The following is a 23,442-nucleotide window of genomic DNA, read 5'->3' as shown; positions in this document are numbered from 1 at the left end:
GCTTCTCTAACTCACAGAACAGTGTACAGTAGAACAGTGTACAGTACTGGTAAGCTTCTGTAACACACAGAACAGTGTACAGTACTGGTAAGCTTCTCTGAATCACAGAACAGTGTACAGTACCGGTAAGCTTCTCTAACTCACAGAACAGTGTACAGTACTGGTAAGCTTCTCTAACTCACAGAACAGTGTACAGTACTGGTAAGCTTCTGTAACACACATAACAGTGTACAGTACTGGTAAGCTTCTCTAACTCACAGAACAGTGTACAGTACTGGTAAGCTTCTCTAACACAGAACAGTGTACAGTACTGGTAAGCTTCTCTAACACACAGAACAGTGTACAGTACTGGTAAGCTTCTGTAACACACATAACAGTGTACAGTACTGGTAAGCTTCTCTAACACAGAACAGTGTACAGTACTGGTAAGCTTCTCTAACACACAACAGTGTACAGTACTGGTAAGCTTCTCTAACACACAGAACAGTGTACTGTACCGGTAAGCCTCTCTAACACAGAACAGTGTACAGTACTGGTAAGCTTCTCTAACTCACAGAACAGTGTACAGTACTGGTAAGCTTCTGTAACACACATAACAGTGTACAGTACTGGTAAGCTTCTCTAACTCACAGAACAGTGTACAGTACTGGTAAGCTTCTGTAACACACATAACAGTGTACAGTACTGGTAAGCTTCTCTAACTCACAGAACAGTGTACAGTACTGGTAAGCTTCTGTAACACACAACAGTGTACAGTACTGGTAAGCTTCTCTAACTCACAGAACAGTGTACAGTACTGGTAAGCTTCTGTAACACACATAACAGTGTGCAGTACTGGTAAGCTTCTCTAACTCACAGAACAGTGTACAGTACTGGTAAGCTTCTCTAACACACAACAGTGTACAGTACTGGTAAGCTTCTCTAACTCACAGAACAGTGTACAGTACCGGTAAGCTTCTCTAACTCACAGAACAGTGTACAGTACTCGTAAGCTTCTCTAACTCACAGAACAGTGTACAGTACTGGTAAGCAGTACCGGTAAGCTTCTCTAACACATAAAATAAGTACAGCACGGGTCCCAGCAGCAAAAGCTCCTCACACTTAGAACATGTACAGCTTAGGGCTCAACAGCACAAGCTTCTCACCCACACAACAGGTACAGCACAGGCCCCAGCAGCACAAGCTCCTCGCACACAGAACAGGTACAGCACGGGTCGCAGCCGCACAAGCTCCTCACACACAGAACAGGTACAGCACAGGCCCCAGCAGCACAAGCTCCTCGCACTTAGAACATGTACAGCATGGGTCGCAGCCGCACAAGCTCCTCACGCACAGAACAGACACAGTACAGGTCCCAGCAGCACAAGCTCCTCGCACTTAGAACATGTACAGCACGGGTCGCAGCCGCACAAGCTCCTCACGCACAGAACAGACACAGTACAGGTCCCAGCAGCACAAGCTCCTCGCACTTAGAACATGTACAGCACAGGTCGCAGCCGCACAAGCTCCTCACGCACAGAACAGGTACAGCACAGGCCCCAGCAGCACAAGCTCCTCGCACTTAGAACATGTACAGCATGCGTTGCAGCCGCACAAGCTCCTCACACACAGAACAGATACAGTACAGGTCCCAGCAGTACAAGCTCCTCGCACTTAGAACATGTACAGCACGAGTCGCAGCCGCACAAGCTGCCCACAAACAGAACAGGTACAGCACAGGTCCCAGCAGCACAAGCTCTCCACACACAGAACGGGTACCGCTCACTGAGGCAGCTGCAGTAGAAGCTTCTCCCCCAGAGAGAACAGGTATAGCATGGGTCCCAGAAGCAGAGCACCTCACACGGAACAGGTACAGCACAGGTCGCAGCCGCACAAGCTCCTCACACACAGAACAGGTACAGCTCTTGCGAGTTAGCTACTGCAGAAGCTTTTCTCACATACCTCAGGTACAGCACGGGTCCCACAAGCCAAGCACCTCTCACACAGAACAGGTACGCATTGTTCCCAGCAGCACAAGCGCCTAACGGGGCAGGTACAGCACGGGTCGCGGCAGCACAAGCTCCTCACACACAGAACAGGTACAGCTCAGCTGACATAGCTGCAGCAGAAGCTTTTCTCTCACACACGCCTCGGGTACAGCACAGGTCTCAGCAGACAAGCTCCTCACACACAGAACAGGGTCAGAGGGCTGGTAGTAATACTGCAGCAGTGCAAGCTTCCATCAGAGGCATGTACACAGTACTGGATGTAGTAAGGCCCCAGCCCAAGCTTCACCCCGAGCCAGCTACAGGATAGGAGCTCAGGACCAGCTGGTGGTAGGACAGTATCTGGGTCTACCTACTGAGGAGTGGAGCTCACGCCCACCCCTGATGGGACAGAAGCTCAGGTCCAGCTGCTGCTTTGACAGGAGCTCATTTACAGCTGTTCACAGGGGAGGAGCTCAAGTCAAGCAAATGACATAAGAGCTCAGTTCCAGCTAGTGACAGGAGAGGAGCGCAGGTTCCACAAATCAGAAGACAGGAGCTGATGCCTCACAAATGACAAGATAGAAGCCCACGTGCGGCTACCAACAGGACAGGAACTCCGGTCCAGCTGCTGACAGCAGAAGAGCCCATCTGCTGATGACAGGAGAGCGCTCTGGTCTCAGTTCACATGTCAGGAGCTCAGGTCCAGCTGCCACAGGATAGGATCTCAGGCCCATCTGCTGCTGACAGGAGAGAGCTCTGGTCTCAGTTCACATCTCAGGAGCTCAGGTCCAGCTGCCACAGGATAGGATCTCAGGCCCATCTACTGCTGACAGGAGAGAGCTCTGGTCTCAGTTCACATCTCAGGAGCTCAGGTCCAGCTGCTGACAGCAGAAGAGCCCATCTGCTGATGACAGGAGAGAGCTCTGGTCTCAGTTCACATCTCAGGAGCTCAGGTCCAGCTGCCACAGGATAGGATCTCAGGCCCATCTGCTGCTGACAGGAGAGAGCTCTGGTCTCAGTTCACATCTCAGGAGCTCAGGTCCAGCTGCCACAGGATAGGATCTCAGGCCCATCTGCTGATGACAGGAGAGCGCTCTGGTCTCAGTTCACATCTCAGGAGCTCAGGTCCAGCTGCCACAGGATAGGATCTCAGGCCCATCTGCTGATGACAGGAGAGAGCTCTGGTCTCAGTTCACATCTCAGGAGCTCAGGTCCAGCTGCCACAGGATAAGATCTCAGGCCCATCTGCTGCTGACAGGAGAGAGCTCTGGTCTCAGTTCACATCTCAGGAGCTCAGGTCCAGCTGCCACAGGATAAGATCTCAGGCCCATCTGCTGATGACAGGAGAGAGCTCTGGTCTCAGTTCACATCTCAGGAGCTCAGGTCCAGCTGCCACAGGATAAGATCTCAGGCCCATCTGCTGCTGACAGGAGAGAGCTCTGGTCTCAGCTCACATCTCAGGAGCTCAGGTCCAGCTGCCACAGGATAGGATCTAAGGCCCAGCTGCTGGTATGGTAGGAGCTCAGTCCTGCAGCTGAAATAATGGGAGCTTGGTTCCAACTGCTTAAGTGGTAGGTGACCAGGTGCAGCTGCTGAAAGAAGAGAAGTCAGACCCATATGCAAACAGGACAAAGTCCGGGCCAGCTGCTGACACTGTAGAAGGTCAGATTTAGCTGCTGACAGAATAGCAGCTAAAGGCCAGCTGCTGACACGTTAAGAGCTCAGGTCCCCCAGCGCATATAATAGGAGCGGAGGTTCAGACAGGATGGGAGCTCAGGTGCTGTTTGGTGATTGGTGAGAGCTCAGGTCCTGCAACTGATAGAAGAATAAATCAGGTCCAGCTGGTGACAGGGTCGGAGCTAAGGTCTAGCCGGTGACTGGATGGGAGCCCAGGTCCAAATGCTTTTCCAACCTCCTTCTTAAGTCTAGTACAGCCACAAAGTTATTTCTGACAGCCTTGAGCATCTTATTTTCTTATCTCTCTGCAAACCAACATTGTAGTCGGCTAATAATGAAAGAGGAATACAGCATGAGTGAGTTAACCAAATTGGTTAAGTGTGAACAGAGTGGTTAAATGTCGGGTGGAAATGCTCATTCAAGGATTTGGTGTCTCCAGATTGTTCAACAACAGGGATTCTACAATTGTTTATGTCAACTACAGCAGAACCTCTGGTTCAAGGGCTAGGACAGAGAGAGATGGCAGATCTAAGTCTAATATAAAATCACGAGGGCCCCTCGGGTAGCCAACTGTGAGAGCAGCAGCTCTGCTACGGATGAATTTCATAATCCAGTGCCCCTTCCTACTTAATGATACAAACAAAAAAAACAAAAAACAAAACAAAAAAAACAACACATATGCTTACGTGAAGACTGTCCTAGACTTTTTTTTTCAAAACTAAAGACTGGAAATCGATGTGGATTGGCTCCGAGGAACAAATAAGCCCAATTTCAGGCACACAAATATCCTTTCCTTCCAAGGTGGGGAGATACTACCAACTATACACTTCAAAAACACTTTCAGGAGAGATGGAAGACCAGATGGGGGAATATGATATTGGAAGTATTCATTCTGAGCTGCAAACATCAGGACCTCTGTTCCTGGTCAGCGATTGGCAGATGAAAGTATGCACCTTCAAGATCTACAATTTGTATCCAATCTATGGGCCTAATTTAGATCTCAGCAGAGGGTATATCTGCCTGCCGTGTTACAATCTGCATAAGCTACAATGGAATCGTAATACGGGGAACGGGATATCCATCTCATTTGTGAGGGAGTATTCCCCTCCGCCAAGATCTAATTCAGGACCTAAGTGATGAATCAGTGAAGATGTTTGCTTAAGCACCAGCATTATACAGCTTTTTATTTCCAGTCATATGTTTGTTGCTTTCAAATACAGGATTGATCTGAACTCCTTTTAAATGTCCTTCTTTCACACCCAGAAGAACCTCAAGCAGATTACTTTGTTAATGGGTTTCTAACGACTCTCGAGACCATTTGGTTAGAACATACATTTTCAATTTCTCTGTGTGAAGCAACTTGGAGTTTATGGGTTGTACATTTGTAGGCAAAGAACTTTAGTGAATAGTAAATCCTCACAACAGAGAACATTGATGTGTCTTTTTTTAATCACACGTTCACGTCAGCTGCAAAGCTCGCTTTTATGAAGCAACACCGAGAATACAGAGACATGGTTTGGGATTAGCAGGAAGCTTCCCTACTGGGAGCAACACGTGAGCCGGCTCTCCAACCCTGAAGATCGCCATGAAGGCACCGCTACCTTTCTTAATTTTGTTGCCAAGATGTATCCAAGATAATATAATTTATTATCTAGCTATGCATTAAATCCATGCATAAAGAGAATAAGAGTACCTATGTACAGCAGGCTCACTCTGGCTTTTATTTCATGCACTAAAGATGGTCAGCCATAGACCCAAAGACAATTACTCTGGTAAAGTAAAGACCCAGGATCATCTGTTGACTGTCAGGCTTCGATCAAGTGAGATGAAACTCGGATGAGAGGCTTGCCAAGAGTAGAAGGTAATGCACAAAGGCTGAAAGATCCATGTCATCTACACTCATTATCTGACTAGACTATTGGGGAATAGTGATTTATGGATCTGAACACTAACAGTAATATCCACTAAGGAGAGGTGTTGACCTGCAGTTGTTGCTCATGGACACCAGATTTTTGTTCCCTTCAAGGCTATACTACAGCTGACAAATCATAAGGGGCTGCGTCTAGGACATGCTCAGATACCTCTATTTGACCGCCATAACTAAAGTGAATCAGAAGAAAAGCTCCTGTCCTCGTTGCTGCAAAAGCAGTAAAAATCTCATTGACTGCTCCCAACAGATCCAGCACTGGTGGGATTAGCTTCCAAGGAGATTTGTTGCAGTGTCTTAAAAGCGACGCAAGAACTGGACATTCAAATGGTCAATTTAGTTTGGAGTTTTCTGGTGCAATGATGTCATTAAATGTTAAGCTGCTGTCAACATGAAGCATTCTGGGTAGTGTCCTTGGACAGGATCGCAAGGTATTGGTTGCCATGGACACTTCTGATTGAACGTTAGGTCAGCATCACTGACCTCACACATTGGGTCAAAGACTGCTCTAAAGGAGGGTCCTCAGAGCATGTCGTCTTGGTTTGCTTGAGCTAGCTCTTCTCGAAGGGAGCTGTTGGTAGACTGCACAGATATAGTGCGTCTCAACGCAGATTTAATATGTTTCGTATCTCAGAGGATCCAGCGAGAGAACAAATACCAGAAATTATCAAGGTGAAATGTTTAACGCCCCATTTCTCCCTAATTTGTGCCTGCAATAAAGAAGCATGCTTGGATTGTTTCGGATATTTATTTGAAAACTGAGCAGTGACAAAGAGGACATTAAATACAGTACAGCAGCTGTGATGGCATCATAACGCCGGGGACATGTGAAGAGCCTTCCTTGCACTGATGTTCTATGGCAAGTCTTTATGGAACTTATCTTGTGTATATGCATGTTCCAACTCGGGTAAAGCAATCTTCAAACTGGCCGACAATTCTAGAGGAAAATGAGAAAGGCATGACTAAAGAGAGGTCCACACAGATCTTGCCACAAAATAAATTTTTCAAGTTCACAGTAACCATGGACTTCAGCAGCACAAAAGATCACACAAGGATCAGTAGACTGGAGGGGAGATGTAAATCAGAGTGTGTATGGCAGGAGGTAGGTGATTACTGGCCTGCCAGAGGTAAATCTTGCTATCTGCCAGGAAAATAAGATCTATGTCTTTAGTTGCCAGGATGGTGCGGGTCACATTTTAATTAGTTCATTAAAATAAAATGGATAAGACTAATGCAAGAATTGGCCAATTGCTGTAACATGCAGCTTAGTTATGTACATTGCTTGGACGCAACCCAACAGCATGACGCAAAACACCCCCTTTACGTAAACTTACAATTTGTGTTCATTTTATTTCAGGTATTTAACAGAGTGCACTCTTAAGTCTAACAAACAGTCTTTTGTTGTAGCTACAGCACCACAAACATGAAGGACATTATCAGTAAGGTGTGTGAGCTTCACGTGAAGCAGAATCACAGAAAACAGGACGTTCTGGGGTGGGAGTGGTGAGAGGGAGAGGCGTTAACACACAACTGACATCAGAAGCGGCATCCATTTTGCATGACATTCACATTATTCCACATAATCACAACTTTGTGCTCATAGAGAGGACTGGAAGAATCACTGAATTATTTGGGTGAAGTGCTAGGGCCTAGATTAGAACTCTCGTTTCTGAGGTCCAATGGCAGCCGCTAAAGGCAGGCACATGAAGGATGGAACAGCTATTTGCTGGTAAGTAAACATATCATAGCATCATTAATTAAATCTATCCAAGTGGGACAGTTTTAAAAGAAAATGTAATTTTTTTTACGTAATCGGATTTGATAAGAAAGTCAATTATATCTTATAACAAAAATTGCGGTCTTGAGGATATTCTATTAATAATAATTCTGCATTACAGAGAGGCAGTAAAAGCATGAAAGCTAATCAATTTAATCTTAACCTATTTATGAGACAAACTGATAGTGCTGCACAGAAAGAACTAATTCATTTAATTATTGGTCATACTGAGCAGGGACAAAATATAATCATTACCACCACAAAATACTGAAATGTTTTGAAATTGGATAAAACTGACCAAAGAATTAGCACGTAATAGCCACCACCTTCAGATTGCAACGAACCCAATAGAAGGAAATGTTCACAGGAAAAAAGTGACTTTGAAGGATAAAATGACTGAATATTTTTGCTTAAGTGAGATATTAAACCAGAGTTCATGTCTTGACTCGCAGGAGAGATTACTTGCTACACAGCAGGATTGTTGGTTTTGTGTGCACCTGCCTGGAAGAAGAGAGAGGATGTACCTAATATAAGGCAGGATTTGGGTACCATGAGAAATCCAGGGGTTATTACAGCTGCTTTGATGTGCTTAAGTGTTCAAGTGATAAAATACATTGTGTACATTTATTTTAGGCTATCTGTTTGTCCAACTACTTTATGAACTGGGATTGTGTTTTATAAAACATATCTTGAATTAAATGGACTCAATTATCTTTTGAATTATTAGGGAGCTCTAATACACAAAATGTATATCTTCATTGTAGACATCTACTTTTCATACATCAATACAGCTCATCTATAGCGCTTATGACAGGCGATGCAATGAATTTGCTAGAGGTGTACAAGGGAATCCACATTCATTTTTATATTATTCAAACATCAGGCACCACCCAACCTTAGATGAACGTTTTTTTATTTTTGTTTTGTCCAGTGGATTAGCAAAGCAGTTTCGAATGTGGTGACATTAAGGATCCCCTACAGCAGCCTTCCCTCCTGTGGTGGCTGGAAGCACATTCAGCTATCAATCACTTCTTAAATTAGAAGCATGTGAGGGGCAGCTCTAGGGTGCAGAGTGACTGATGGACTGATGACCGAGATCTGCCACTGTGTCTGCATGTCCAAGAAGGAAGAGGGTATGAGCAAAGGAGACCATGAGTGGACTGCAGCACACTTTCAAGGTCAGGTCAGGTCAGCAACAAAGGAACATTCTGTTCTTCCAAAAAGGTAAATGAATCCAGGAAGGTGGGACAAACACTGCAGGGGATCCACTTTACGACCTCCACAGAAACAGAAGTGATCTCACTCAGTCCATGCAAGGTGAGTGAAAGTCACCCTATCAACCTCCTCCTGCTTCCGAAGGATGGCAAACATGCTCCACCAGCACCTTTAGGAAGGGGAACGAGAAGACTTATTACACTTTAAGTTAATGCCCTGAGGTGGGTCCCGGGCTCACTGTGCCACTGGATTCAAGCTAGCCTGGCTGATGAAGGGTGGTACCCTGAAACCGGTCCCAGGATGCTTGTTTCCGGTCCCGGCAGGACCTGGCCTTGCAGTTCTGGGTGGACTGTTCCTATGAGGAATAGGGTCAAGACTGATTTGCATATGGCTGGGTCCAAACTGGGATGGCATGGTGAGCAAAAGAACGATGGATTAAGCCCATATCTGTGACTGGGGGTGAGTGTTTGCATTGTTCAGCACTCCGTCCATCATCCTTTTGTGTTGCTACACTTGTAAGTTAAGCGACATTTTTGCCTGGGCTTGGAACTGTGGATTTTGTCGTTCTCTAATAGATCTAACTGCTTCATACCTCAAATGATACTTATTCTCTCAATGATGAATGATTAAGAGTTGTGTCTGCCCTGTGCGGCTCCAGATCAGAGACCTCGCAGTTAAGCTCTGGAGATGCGAGTACACGCCACTCCCCCTCTGGAGCTAGGTGACCACCCCTCTCAAACACTGAGCACCACTCTGCCGTGTCATCGGAGTGCAAAGCACTGAACGTCACTCCTTGACTCCTCTCGGGTCCTACTGGAAGGCTTCTGGGCTCAGGGACATCTTAAGGATTTTAGGGGCCATGGGCCAAACGTATTTTGGGGGCCCCTGTTCAGAACAGCTTTGAATTTATGATCACTTTCAGCTCGTCCATGGCCCTTTCGACCTGGTCACTGACAGTGCGCAGGACACACCTGTCCAAATTCGAAATGTGTTTACATCTAATATTTAGGTATAGTGAAGTGTTTTTAATATTGTAACTCGGCAGCAACTCACTAATATCACTGCAAATAATCTCTGTGACCCCCTCCCATTTCTAATATGTGAGGTCCTGTTTTGATCTAACACATTTTTTTATGGAGGTTTCATGAAACAAACATAACATTCCTCTCCAAAATGCATGTAATAGACACATCATCCACATTAAAATAAATTAAGGGTAAGCAGTGTATAAAACAATCTATTTAAGAATTATTTAGTATAATCAGGGCAAAGCTCCCAGCAGAAAAGAGCTGGCTCTATCAGGGGCCCCATGAAAGGCTGCGTCCCTGGGCCAGAGCCCACTGTGCCCACGCCTTAAAAGGTCTCTGTCTGGGATTACTGTAACATCTTGCGGAGGGATGCTCCAAGGCTGGCAATGAGCATGATCGGCATTACTCTTGCCTCCCCTTAAACTTGGGTTGTAGCTGCACTTTCTGCAAAACGTTGGCCAAAAGCGTAAAACTACAGGACTCCACTCGACCGTGAGAACCTAGGAACTAAAAGATGCAGAGGAAAAGGAGCTTGGGCACTGGGGTTTATGTACGACTAGCGTGGGGTGGTTTTCTGCATGGGTAATGAATGGATGTGGGGACTGTACGTGGCACACGCCTAAGATTTCATGTTGGGCTCAATTTAAGTTACCTCTAGAGTTGTGGGGGTTTTAACCACGGGGATGCACCAGGGAGGAACCTCACCTGCCCCAGTCTCTTAAGGACGAGGGGCAAAGGATCTCTTTGTCAGTCCAGTCCTTGCAGCAGCGACTTGGTACCTTCTGCAATGTGTCTAGCGGGTATTCCAGGTGAACTGTGCACATGACTTTGGTACAGTTAAGGTTTTGTTTTTTTCTGTTGACCACGTTACAGACCACCAAACAGAGCACACAAGTATGTGTCTAAGTTAAGGGGCCGCCTAATTTCAAGAGTTGGAAAAATGCTCTGCTGACGCAGCATGTATTTCTATAGACAAGTTAGATTGCTTTTCTGTGACTCCACACTCAACCTTTGCAACAAGCACCCACCCAATGTTCGCAGAGGAGCAACGAGGTCGCTGCCGGCCGACAAGTAACAGTGAAGGTGATACCTGTGGGTTCTAATCATCAATGTATTCGAAGGGCTCTGGAGGCTCCGGCTCTTGTTCTTCCTCCTCGATCTTTGGCCCGTGAGCAGCCACCGGCTCCACGAGCTGCTCCTCCTCTTCGCTCGTATCTCGTAGAATGATGATTCCTCCAATCGACAGCTGGAAGACAAGAGAACACAATTATTTCTTGGACTCGCTACAAATTCACCAAGGCGCGAAAATGCCCTTTCAATTCGACAGCTGTGGATCTCGTTTCAGCTGATGGTTTGGAGGACTTGATTTTTCCTGGGGACTTGTCTAGTCCCCCTACAAACGAATAAGGGTGCTGAGGGTTAATGAGTAGATCACAGAGACAGAATAACATGGGAGTCCAGCGATATCAGCTCTCGCAACCCTTTCTGAAGTTCTGAACTTTCCTGAATTCTCACCAAAAGTAGTGATAACTTCCAAGCCCCCTATATATGCTTTTAACCAATGAGTTAATACAAAGCTCTTAGAAAGGACAGTTCATCTAAGCACACAAGAGGAAAAATGTTTTGCCACCCCATGTCTGCCAACTCCACGCAACACAACTGTGGAGATGGGAAACAAGAGCTGGAAATTATTTACATCAACCGATGTGTCCTCACCATTTAAATACCGTATTGTTACCAGACAGGGGCTGCTACAAAAAAGAAACGCTTGGTAAGCACCTAAAGCCAGCTTCTGCCTCTTCATTCATACATGCTGCCATCTGAGCCAGCAACAATGTAGCAAACTGCGACCAGGCGCTCGATCGGGTCTATTAAAATTAACTGTGACCCCTTAAATTGAAGCAAATACAGTCAAGGCGGAAGGTGTGGAGGTCACCATTTGGGGAAACAGCATCTTAGGTATTGCAATCAAACCCTATATTTTAGTCACACTGTAGGCTCCCACAATTTTGAATACATAAGAAAACAGAGCAATAAAACTGAGCTTTCAAACAGTAAGGCTTGCATGGGGTTACTCTGCCAGGCTATCTATCTGTGACTGTAAAGGAAACAACACTAGTAAAGATGTTCTGTTTTATGGATCGCCACACCAGGTACGGCTCCAGACTTTAGAAGATGCTTTAGTCCCTCAAGGTAAGGCTCTCCCACCCATCAGGACACGGGTGAGCTGCATCTCATGGAGGCGCGGTTAATGACAACCTGGCAATTGACACTTGCACGGAAAAGGAACAGCAACTCCATACATAGAGACAGGCGGCAATTAACACAAAGTTATCTTTCAATATAATGATATGCCCACAGGCCATCCTAGGATACAACAGGACCTACAGTTTTTTATGTAGCAAGTAACTTGGATTGCTCTATAGTTTCCTGATGTGTTTCTAAGCTTATCCATTAGGAGTATACGCTTGCCATACTTCATGCTCTTTTGAACAAATTCTAACCCCCGTGTGAGATAAGTAAGACTCCACCTCCTAGTGACTGATGAGGTTCTCCCCTGGCAGGTGCATGGTAAGTGCTTTGTTAAGGATGCATGCAAGAGGTTGAATCCAGTGCAAACACTTGCTATTGCCAGCACCAGGTTTTAAATATTAAATAGTCCACACTTGTGTACACCGTGTGCTGTGTTAGTTTATTGTACACTTGTGTTTGAATCACTAGTGGTGTCGTTCGACATGACATGATCTGCTTTTTACTGTGAAAAATCTTGTCAATTAATTGATTCTCTCTTGTGATTTACTTTTTAAGGAGACGCATAGAGGACCAGGTAAGAAGTAATCTTACCTTGCTGTACGTATGACTGAACATGTAACAGACAGTAGGGATTTGGGCTATGATTATGCCCTGACGAAGGCCATGGGACCCGTGTTCTGAGAAAAAGAAAATCCAGACAGGCACCTTTGAAGAGACCGAAACATGTTGGCATTTTATAGGGTGTATTGATCCATTTAGGATCATTGATACACTGACCAACCATCTCTACACAGCAAAGGAGTGACCAGCTATTTTAACCGTGCCCGGACCATCCTTAATAAAGAAGTACTTTTGGATAGGCACGGAGGTAGTTTAAATTTTTTATAAGTATCATCGCTGGCTCCCTAGGTACGAGAATATACCTTATTCTGACCTCCCTGCATCAAAAGGAGCTTGGACTCTTCTGCGACTACGGTTGAGACCGCCAATCTAGTATCATCGTAACTCGGTGGGGTGGACTGGCCTATGATGAAGCGTTCCACTACTGGGTGGGTGAGGCCTTACCATCCATAAACAGAATATGCCCATTTTCAGGACTAGGCCTAGGGTCTAGAGCGAGACTAAGAGTTTGTCTGGTGTGGAACAAGATCCTGCCCCACTTTTTGTGAGATTGTGGGGTTTAGGTTTTTCTCCTCCCTTGTAGGGATATGGTGTCATGCAATAGTTGGCAGACCTACCAGTGCCTCTCTCAGAGACAACCCCATCAGTGCTTAATTTGTAAATAAAAACGTGCCGGTGCTCAAAGCCCTCCTCTTAAACAGGTGGCTGCTGCAATTAAACGTGGGAGCACGGAATACTGAGGCAGAGTAATCCTGAAGCCATCTCGGGCCTCTTCAATCCATTTACACTGGATTTTCTGGGGGCAGAAGAATAAGCGCTGGCCCTCATAAATAAGTGTGGGGGCTCAGCCCCGGAAACATCAAGCACAAATTAAGCACTGCATCCTCTATAAGACCAAGAGCTATTGACTTTGCAATATGTTTTAGCCATGTTTTACACAAGCTCGCCAGCTGTTCAGCATGGCTAAAAGTTCATGGCAAAAAGGAGAGTGGCATGGAGTAGTGTGTCGTCAAGTAATGTACCGTGGAGAAGAGTGGGGTTTTATGGAGTGTGCAGAGTCTCGTGGAGTGGCGTTGAGTAGAGCTGAGCAGCGTGGAGTGTCGTGTAGAGTGGATCAGCATAGTGTTGTGGAGAGAGTAGAGTGTCGTAGACTTGAAGGGCGGAGTGGAGTAGTTTTGCAGAGTTCAGTGGTGTAGAATGGAGTTGAGTGTGAGTGTCAGTGGAGTGGCAGAGTGCGCTGCATAGAGTGGAGTAGAGTAGAGTGCTGTAGAGTAGTATACTGCTGAGTAGATTGTTGTAGAGTGGAGTGGCATAGTTAGAAGTACTGGAGTGGAATGGTATACAGTGGCGTAGAGTGTAGTAGCATACAGTGTCAGAGTGGAGTGGCACATAGTGGCGTAGAGTACCGGAGTGGCGTAGAGTGGAGTACTAGAGTGGTAGAGAGTGGAACAGTGTGTTGTAGAACAGAATGGAGTAAAGTGGCAAGAAGTGACGGAGAGGGAGTAGCGTAGAGCATTGTAGAGTGGAGTAGTGTTGTAGAATAGCTCAGTGGAGTAGAATTCTGCAGAGTGGAGTGGCACAGAGGAGAGTATCAAGGAATGGAGTGGGGGTTAAAGGAGTAGTGTCATAGTGAAGTTTTGTAGAGTGGAGTAGAGAGCCCTAGAGTGAAGTGGTGTAAGGTACAGTGGTGCATAGTAGATTAGCAGAGGTGCAGTGGGGTCGAGTGCACTGACGCAAAACAGAGTGGTGCAGAGTGGAGTGTGCGCAGCGTAGATTGCAGTGGTGCAGAGTGGAGTGGCACAGGGTCAAGTGGCGCAGAGTGGCGTGGATTAGATTGTCTCAGAGTAGAGTGAAATGGTGCAGGGTAAGGTGGAGTGGTGCAGGATAGAGTGCTGAGATGTATAGAGTGGCCAAGAGTGCAGAGGTATAGAGTGGCCAAGAGTGCAGAGGTATAGAGTGGCCAAGAGTGCAGAGGTATAGAGTGGCCAAGAGTGCAGAGGTATAGAGTGGCCAAGAGTGCAGAGGTATAGAGTGGCCAAGAGTGCAGAGGTATAGAGTGGCCAAGAGTGCAGAGGTATAGAGTGGCCAAGAGTGCAGAGGTATAGAGTGGCCAAGAGTGCAGAGGTATAGAGTGGCCAAGAGTGCAGAGGTATAGAGTGGCCAAGAGTGCAGAGGTATAGAGTGGCCAAGAGTGCAGAGGTATAGAGTGGCCAAGAGTGCAGAGGTATAGAGTGGCCAAGAGTGCAGAGGTATAGAGTGGCCAAGAGTGCAGAGGTATAGAGTGGCCAAGAGTGCAGAGGTATAGAGTGGCCAAGAGTGCAGAGGTATAGAGTGGCCAAGAGTGCAGTGGTGCAGAGTAGATTATAGTGGCACAGAGTGGATGGCATAGAGTGTACTGCGTAGAGTGGAGTGGTATAGGGTAGAGCAGTGGCACAGAGTTGCAGAGTGGAGGGGCGAAGTGTGCAGTGGTGTACAGTATAGTGGATTAGAGTGCATTGATGCCGAGTAGAGGCGTAGCCTGAAGTGGTGAGGAGTGGAACTGAGCAGAGTAGAGTGAAGTGCAGCAGTGTGGAGTGGCACAGTTTAAGTGGTGCAGAGTAGAGTGCAGTGGCATGGAGTGGTGCAGAGTAGAGTGAAGTGGGGTAAAGGGGAGTATGAACGCCTGAGCACTGCCATACACCCAACATCTTCAATTGCAAATACATACAGCTTTACTGATAAAAGTATACAACGCAAAAACTATAATGATATACCACTATGTGAAATAATATGCTCTAATAATAAGAGTACTCATACCCTAGTGTATTGATTTGTTTGAAGGTATTCAAATATTTGATTCCGCTACACTTCAGAATTACCCTCAGTAGCCAGTATGATTGTCACATAAATCCTCTCACTATGAAGTCAGAGAAAGAAAAGTAAACACCAAGCTCCATCGGAAGACAGAGCCTGACGTTTGACCTCCGTCTTCGAATGCACAACAAATGTAACGAGATAAGAAAAAGATTTGAAGACCTATTTAAAGAAAAGGAGCACCCGGAATTATACTATTGTTGCACCTGGCCCTTTTTGCAGGGCCATCCCCAGTCTTTTTGCCTCCTTCCTCCTAATTTTTCTGACCAGTTTTTGTTGGCTTTAGGACTCTGGGCACTTTACCACTGCTAAAACAGTGCTAAAGTGCATATTCTCTCTGTATAAATTGTACTGTTGATTGGTTTATCCATGACTGGCATATTTGATTTACTGGTAAGTCCCTAGAAAAGTGCACTAGAGGTGCCCAAGGCCTGTAAATCAAATGCCATTCGTGGCCCTGCAGCACTGGTTGTGCCACCCACATAAGTAGCCCTGTAAACATGGCTTAGACCTTCCACTGCAGTGTCTGTGTGTGCAGTTTTAAACTGCCAATTCGACTTGGCAAGTGCATCCACTTACCAGGCCTAAACCTTCCCTTTTACTACATGTCAGGCACTCCTAAGATAGGCCCTAGGTAGCCCCAGGAGAAGGGTGCAGTGTAAGTTTAAGGTAGGACATATACTAGTGTGTTTTATATGTCCTAACAGTGAAAAACTGCCAAATTCGGTTTTCACTGTGCAAGGCCTAGCTCTCTCATAGGTTAACATGGGGACTGTCTTTAAATATCCTTAAAGCGCAGATTCCCTTTGAGAGCAGATAAAAATCAAAGGGAAAAAATTTGGAGTTTAGGGTCTCTGAACTCACAATATAAAAATACATATTTTAGTGAAGTTGGTTTTTAAATTGTGTGTTTGAAAATGCCACTTTTAGAAAGTGGGCATTTTCTTGCTTAAACCGTTCTGTGACTCTGCCTGTTTGCGGATTGTCTGTCTGGGTCAGTTTGACAGTTGGGCTGTTTTGCACCTCTCTAGACAGTGACACAAAAAGGGGCGGGGTGTAGCCTGCATATCGTGATGAGCCATCTGAGCTAGAGGGGAGGAAGGACTGGTCGTTCACACCTGAAAGGGCTGTGCCTGCCCTCACACAATGCAGTCTCCGACCCCCTGGTGTGTGTCTGGGGCATTGCCTGGACAAGGAAGGATCTTGCAAACGCTTGAGACTTTGATTTGAAGTTTGCCAACTTCAAAGGTGGAACATGATATAAGAAGAAGACCCAAAGCCCCAAACATTTAGAGTCTTTCTGGAATCAAAAGGAACCTCTGCCAAGAAGAGCTGAAGAGCTGGAGGAGAAGTACTGTCCCTTTGCTGTGCTGCTTTGCTGGATTGGCATGCAGTTGCTGCTTCTGCCTGAAATGAGTGCAAAGGGTGATCTTTGCTGTGTGTCCTTCTTGAGAAAGTACTCCAAGGGCTTGGAGTAGAGCTTGCCTCCTGTTGGAAGTCTCAGGGACACCAAAGACTTCAGTTTCCTTGACCTGCAGCACAGGGAACTGTGTGTTTTGTGCTGTTCAAGAGGAGAAACCACTGCGACGCCGCCAACGACGCCACTGGCCTGCATCTTGACCTGCCGACGCCGCACGGAGTCGCATTGCCCCGCTTCACACCGGGACCCTGGTCTCACCGACACTGTCATTGGACGACTTCACTGAGCCATTACTTGCACCGTGACCTGTGGGCCCCGCACCATGGCATCGCCTGCTCACATCGCAGCCTGGGCATCCCCGAATCCACCTCTCCTGCCGACGCTGCCTGCATCGTGGCCTGTGGACACCGCTCATGAGGAGTACGAAGCACCATCCCCAACCAAAGCCCGGGTCCACCAACACCAGCACCATCGACTTAAGTATCGTCACCAGGCACCCCTGCCTGCACCGTGGCCCGTGGACACTGCTCATGAGGGTCAGGAAGCACCGTCCTGTCCAGCACCGCTGGCTTGGGCCTACCGACAACAGCGCTTCCGCAACGTTGACGTGCTGCCTGCACCATGACCTGTGGACACCGCACGTTGCACCACACCGCTTCACCCCTCCGCTCTGGTCTCGCCGATGCCGCTGGATGCCGTCACCGAGCCGCTGCCTGCGCCGTGACCTGTGGGCACCACACTTCGCATCGTCCCGCTTCGCAACGCACCCCCGACGCCATCAACGCCAGCGCACCTGACTTCATCAGCCTGGAGTTCGATCCGCAAGGCATGTGACTTCAAGGGCCTGATGACTTCTGCACCGACTCTGGAATCAACACCGCAACGTCAGCGACGCCGCTCTCCGTAGCTCACCGCAAGAATCACGACACCCTACAAATCCAAGGTACTGTTTGCGGGTCTTCCCGAAACCCATAGCTGGCCAGCGACGCCGAGCCGGCCTGAACTGTTGGTTTTGTTGATCTCGCTGCTGTGATAGCCCCAGGTGGAGCTATCGACTTCAAGGAACTGTATTTTAAAGATAAATCTTACAAAATACATATCTTTAGCATTGTATGTTGAATTTACCACTGCAGGCCGGGGACAGAGGTCTCAACATCCTGGGTGTTTTAGGCATCCTGGAAATGAAAAGTAAGAATATTCACCACAACTCTGCATCTCGCCTCTGACCCTTACCTGCAAAAGAGAAGACGAGAAGCAGGAGTACCCTACAGGGCTGGAACCTTGACATGCCAAACAGGATGTCTAGGGCTCTTGTGTAATGGACATTCAGCTTTAAATATAGCGCAGGAACACTGTTTTGTTGCCAGATCCTATGTGAGACCCACAGAAAACAGTTTCAAACATGTATTTAAAAGTAATAAAAATTTGAAAAAAAAACAACTCTAAAAATTAAAAGTTACACAAAGTGTTTGAGCTTGACAATTTCTCAATAAATTGCAAAATACTGATTGGGCTTTTGCTCAAAAGGTGTAGACATTTGTAAATCTTCCCGTTTAAAAAGTGAGCTTTCAACAAATGGCAAAATACATACTGGAAAAAAAAAAATACACCAAATACAAAAACTGAAATAGAGTCCCAGAGTCAGCAAACATGTGAACCAAATCCTACATAAACTAGAATGAGCCAAAAGTAATGAATGTAGCACTGATAGGAGAAGTATTGTACAGCCCAGGGGAGCACGTGGTTTTACAAACATGACTACAGAAAGGGTGCAAGATAAGCCTAGATTCAAGTCAGACCTTCAGAACAAACACTATGCATATGATTTCCATTTACACATAGTGTATGTAACTTCTTTCATAAACAAAAAAAAATTGGCATGAACTAGGCCTCCACATACTGGCGCTGGGCACACCTGGCCGAACGTAAAGACAATCAGAAAGCCCCAGACCATCCATCTCTACCAGGCAGATAACACTAGTGGTCACTACCCAGGAGGGAGAATGTATCCTGGATGCACGAGATGATCAACAATTCCTCCTCTTACAAACATTTTACACTCACTTGACCAGCTAAATATTGCATGTGCTAACCCTCATCACTTTAAAATCCAGCCTCCTCTCCCAAATCTTCCTTCGTGATGATACAAGCTAGGTAAATAGTTTTTATTTAAAGGTCCCAAAACATTATAGATGAATGACTAAAATCAATACGCATTATCTGCTTTGGTCCAATTAAAAAACATGGAAATATGGTCTGAGGAACAAGTGGACAAATAAAACAGGATTCAAAAGCACTGACAGCAAGGCCAACCTTAGTGAAACGTGAAAGATCAAATATTTGAAATAAGTAAAGATCAACTGAAAGGAGCAATAAGAATGTACAAGACAATGTGCGACCTTGAAGGACAGGCTTGTACATAGGTGTGTAGAGGCGTGCTCAGTGCGCTATAGCTCTTTATTTTAATTAGTCTACTCTCGTTCCTAAAAGCAGTAAGTCAAAAATGGTTTACGTCACTTGCCAAAGGATGAACACGAGGTGGCCTCCCAGACTGCTATTTTTCAAAAGCCATCTGAGGTCCTTCTCTAAACAAAATCAGAACAAATGACGCACACAAAATTTTGAAGCACCTCTGTAATGATGTGGTTGAGATGCTCAATTTTACGTCGTTGATCAAGGTCCTTGGACCCAGAGCTGAATGCGGATGAGGTTTCTTAATTAAGTCGCTCCGATGCCTCCTAATAGGATCGGTTAATCTCGTGTGCAGTAAATAGGTTGCATTTAAATTGGGATCAGACTCAGAAACCTTCAAAAGTAGGGTCAGGAAGAAAGGACAGCGCACTGAAAAACTCTTATCTGCAAGATAAAGCACATCATTGTTTTGAAAGTTCTGCATTTCATGCAAAGAACTTGGCAAGGAAAAAGGAGATAACTGGCTGCTTGGAGTTATCTTCAGTTCTTTATTTTATGTTCTGCAGTTCACACATCCCCGGTAAGGGCTGGTCTTTCCCACAACAGATTGTTCTTAAATAAGTCCTTGGGAACAATGACCACAAACACTCAAGGGATTTATGAATGAAGGGGTGAAAGGTCATTACAGTAAAGCTTGTGGGTCCTCAGCATTATACAGCCACAAGCAAGACAGCAGCTTGAAGAAAATGTTGGTAATAAGGAGATATCACCCGTGATCAGAGATCATTTAATCAATCTCTGGTTAAGTCGCACCGACACTCCTGTCCTGCTGGCACAAGAAGAAGGCCAACCACAACATGCATTCAACAGTCAAACCTCAGACAGGTCTCAGAAAGCCACAGCCATGATGGGACAGGCATGCTGGAATGGCACAGCAGACTCACTGGTTTGAAGGGCTGATACCGGCAGCTCTCTGCTATGCTCAGGACCTTCAGCTGAGCAGGCATCACTCGGGCTGGGTTCTCCAACAGCTGAAAGTTCGGCTCCGGCTCCTTTTTCTTCTCCTTTTCATCTTTTTTCTCAGTCTCATCCTTGAAAAGGAATACAAAGCAGAGTCATACAATATTAGCTTTTTCTTGATGACATTAGTTGCACTTGAAAGTAAACTTGCAACACTACTTAGTAGTAACAAGGGCTTTCCACAATGGGTAGCTTCTCCAGTGACACAAGTAGTTGATCATCCCACATTATCAGGATAATGGTGCACATCAGCTTCGCCCCTACCTCCCCAAACGTTAGATGGCACAAGAAATCCGCCCCATCCTCTCATATTATCCATCACTCTGAGGTATCAAAGCCATTAAAATACAATGGAAATTACAGAATTTATTGCCCCAGTGAGAGAGGAGGGGTATCCAGGCTACCACAGACTGCTCACAGGTAAATGCCAGTTTCAGTTTAACTATTGAACCTTCCCTAGCAGATCCAAGTAGCACGTGGTAAGACATTGAACAACAAGTTACTTACCTTAGGTAACTCCTTTTCTGGTAGATACAGTATCTACCTGCAGATTCACCACCTTTTGAATATCCCCACGCACCAGCATGGACCGGAAACCTTTCAACAGCTCTACCATATCAATAAGTGCCGCCAGCTCCAACACAGCTCCACATGCGGCCCCCATGGCGTCATTGGAGCCATAAAGCATCCTCGTCGGCGTAATGACGTCAGTTTCCATTCAGTTTTATACGTGTCTTCGAGGTGAACGGATTAAACTAACATCAGAAGTGTAGGAGCAGTTTCTCTGCAGTCTGTCTATATGAAAGAATCCTGTAAAACAGAGCACACAAAGTGTCCATACTTCGGCACTTTGGAATCCAAGCAATAATGTTTTGCAAAAGAGTGAGAGGAAGACCAAGTCGCTGCTTTACAGATTATCCGCTATAGATACATCTCTCACCATCGCAGAGGTAGATGATTTTGCTCTAGCAGAATTATCACAAATACGTTCCGATGTTCTTTGGGAGGCATAGTATAGCAGATCTTGATACAAAGCATAATCTTTCTGGAGATAGTCCGCTTGTTGACTGTCTTGCCTTGTATCTTTCCACCGTACCCTATAAAGACCTGATCATCCAGTGTGAATTCACGAGTTCTATTCACAAAGAAGCTGACAACTCTTTTGATGTCGAGATGGTAAGGTATTTCCCCCGCACTTTTGGCAGGAAAGCAGCCCTGGTTCTCAAGGCCAACGTGTCAGGGAAGGAGGAACTTCAGTCACTTGCCTTGCTAAGGTGATGGCTACTAGAAACTTGTCTTAAAATTAAGCTGCCATAAGGGGCAACTGTGGAGGGGTTAAAACGGTGAACACCATCCTTGGAGAGCTGGCTTTCATGACCAATCATCAAGGCGAAGGAAAACTGCAATTCTCAACCTTCCGAGATGGGCCGCTACTACCATCATCACCGTTGTGAAGACTTGATGAGAGGAAGTGAGGACAAACAGAAGGATTGATAACTGATTATGTTGGGATACTTCCGGTCTGACTTCAGGAAGTGAATGTTGAAGTAGTCATCCTGCAGATCGGCAGACACCATCCAAGCTTTTGCTTCTAGTGCAAAGAGAACCTGAGCCAGGGAGAGTTGAAAAAAAAAAAATTGTATTAAAAAAAAAAAAAAAAATTCTGAATGAGGAACCAGTTCAAAATCCTGATGTCAAGGATCAGACAAACCTTCGTACTTTCTGGGGATCGGGAAATAACGAAATTGGCACCCCATTCCCAACCCTGTCCCTGCTCTGAAAACAACTTCACTGTGCTCTTTAGGAATAGGAATTGGACCACCTGTTGAAGGAGCTGCAGATGTTCTTGAGGCTGTGAATGTGTCTGGGCGGTGAAAACGTAGAGAAAACTGATGGAAGGGTAGGGCATACCCCATTTTCCACAATTTGAAATACCCAGAGGTCTGATGTTATGTACCTCCATTAATGTGGAAAGTGGGATATCCATCCTCCCACTGATAAACTGAGTTCCAAGAAGGGGGAACTAGGGCTTCTTTTCCTGGGTAGGCTGAGGTAGAGGAGGAGAAGGAAGTGGCAGGGCTTGCTGTCTTCCTCCAGCACACCAGTGCTTAATTTGTGCTTGTTGTTCGCAGTGCTGAGCACCGGCACTTATTTTTGAGGGCCGGGGCTTATTCAAAATCTGTGAGAGGTCACGCATATCAACAATGTCACCAAAAGAGGTACAAACCACTTATCACATAACTGCCTTGAGAAATTTGAGGAAAAGAAAGTTTCCTTTGGCTGGTGAAATGAATGTTCTGCCTTTTGTTAAGTGTGCATTACAGAAAGGTGTGGTTTGGGGTGGTTGGAAGGATTATTCAGAGCGAGAGCAGAGTTAGCCTGATGGAACTTTGTCACCTAGGCCAAGATCTTTCTAGTGGTGTCATCCTTTGAGACGTCCTGCCAATGAGCAGTGACACACTTGATCACAAAGAGCTGTACTGTGGCTCAGAAGTCTTTGATAAAGCCGTGAAATACAGAAAGTTGATTTAGCTTATAAGGGATACCAAGAATGTTCTTTAGAAGAGCACAGGGAACGAAATCAGCTCCAGGAATCTCATCAAGAGTGTCAAAGCCACTTGAAGCAGAAGTTATTACAGCTATAAAAACATTTTTCTGAATGAATTAAAAGCACTTGAGCATGGATTTAACAAACGGGCAATATATTAGATTCCTAAGAAGGCACTTATTAATTCACAGATGGTGATTTTTCCTTGGTCTGGAAATCATGCATAAGGTGGACTTAAACAAAAAAAATGTCTTCTAGTTCTCCAATTTAAGTATTACTAACAATTCAAAAACAAAACTATGTATCCCCTCACCCTGCCTTGATCCGAATATGGTCTGAAGAGGTCATTGCTTATATGGGTTAAGATAAAGCAAACAGTGGTACCACAGGCGTCTGGCATGTAGGAGTTAGGTTTTCAAAGCCTTGAAGTTGAAGTTCTCCAGTGTTTCAGCATTTGTAGTGAGATGGTCCCAACGCACTTGAAGATACGCCTGAAGGCGATGGCAGAAAAATACTTGAAGATACGCCTTAACCCGATGGCAGGAAAAGACAATATAAGGTGGCATCTATCTCCTAGTGAAATGTGCATTTTGGGGAGGTATTTGGAATGAAAATGAAACCTCATCTTCTAAGAAAAACAACTTGCAATATTTGCACCCGACACCAGCTGGCAGGAGTGTGCACAGTGTGTGATCCACGGATCCCTAAGGAACCGCTTTGAAAT

At 45.7% G+C, this 23,442-nt stretch overlaps 1 protein-coding gene across 1 annotated transcript in view; it reads right to left on the bottom strand.

The window, feature by feature from the left end:
* Positions 1-6,300: 6,300 nt before the first annotated feature.
* The window catches only part of PSMD1 (proteasome 26S subunit, non-ATPase 1), a 288,795-nt gene continuing 271,653 nt past the window's right edge, over positions 6,301-23,442 (bottom strand). The window contains exons 23-25 of the mRNA XM_069212857.1: positions 20,095-20,241; positions 10,682-10,837; positions 6,301-6,508 (exon numbers count right to left, since the gene is read on the bottom strand). Of these exons, the coding sequence (XP_069068958.1) occupies positions 10,691-10,837; positions 20,095-20,241 (294 nt within the window). The 3' untranslated portion in view covers positions 6,301-6,508; positions 10,682-10,690. The remainder of the gene's footprint in view (positions 6,509-10,681; positions 10,838-20,094; positions 20,242-23,442) is intronic.

Source organism: Pleurodeles waltl, chromosome 11, assembly GCF_031143425.1.
Source record: "Pleurodeles waltl isolate 20211129_DDA chromosome 11, aPleWal1.hap1.20221129, whole genome shotgun sequence".
Lineage (NCBI taxonomy): Eukaryota > Metazoa > Chordata > Amphibia > Caudata > Salamandridae > Pleurodeles > Pleurodeles waltl.
This window is presented reverse-complemented; position numbering and strand designations above follow the sequence as displayed.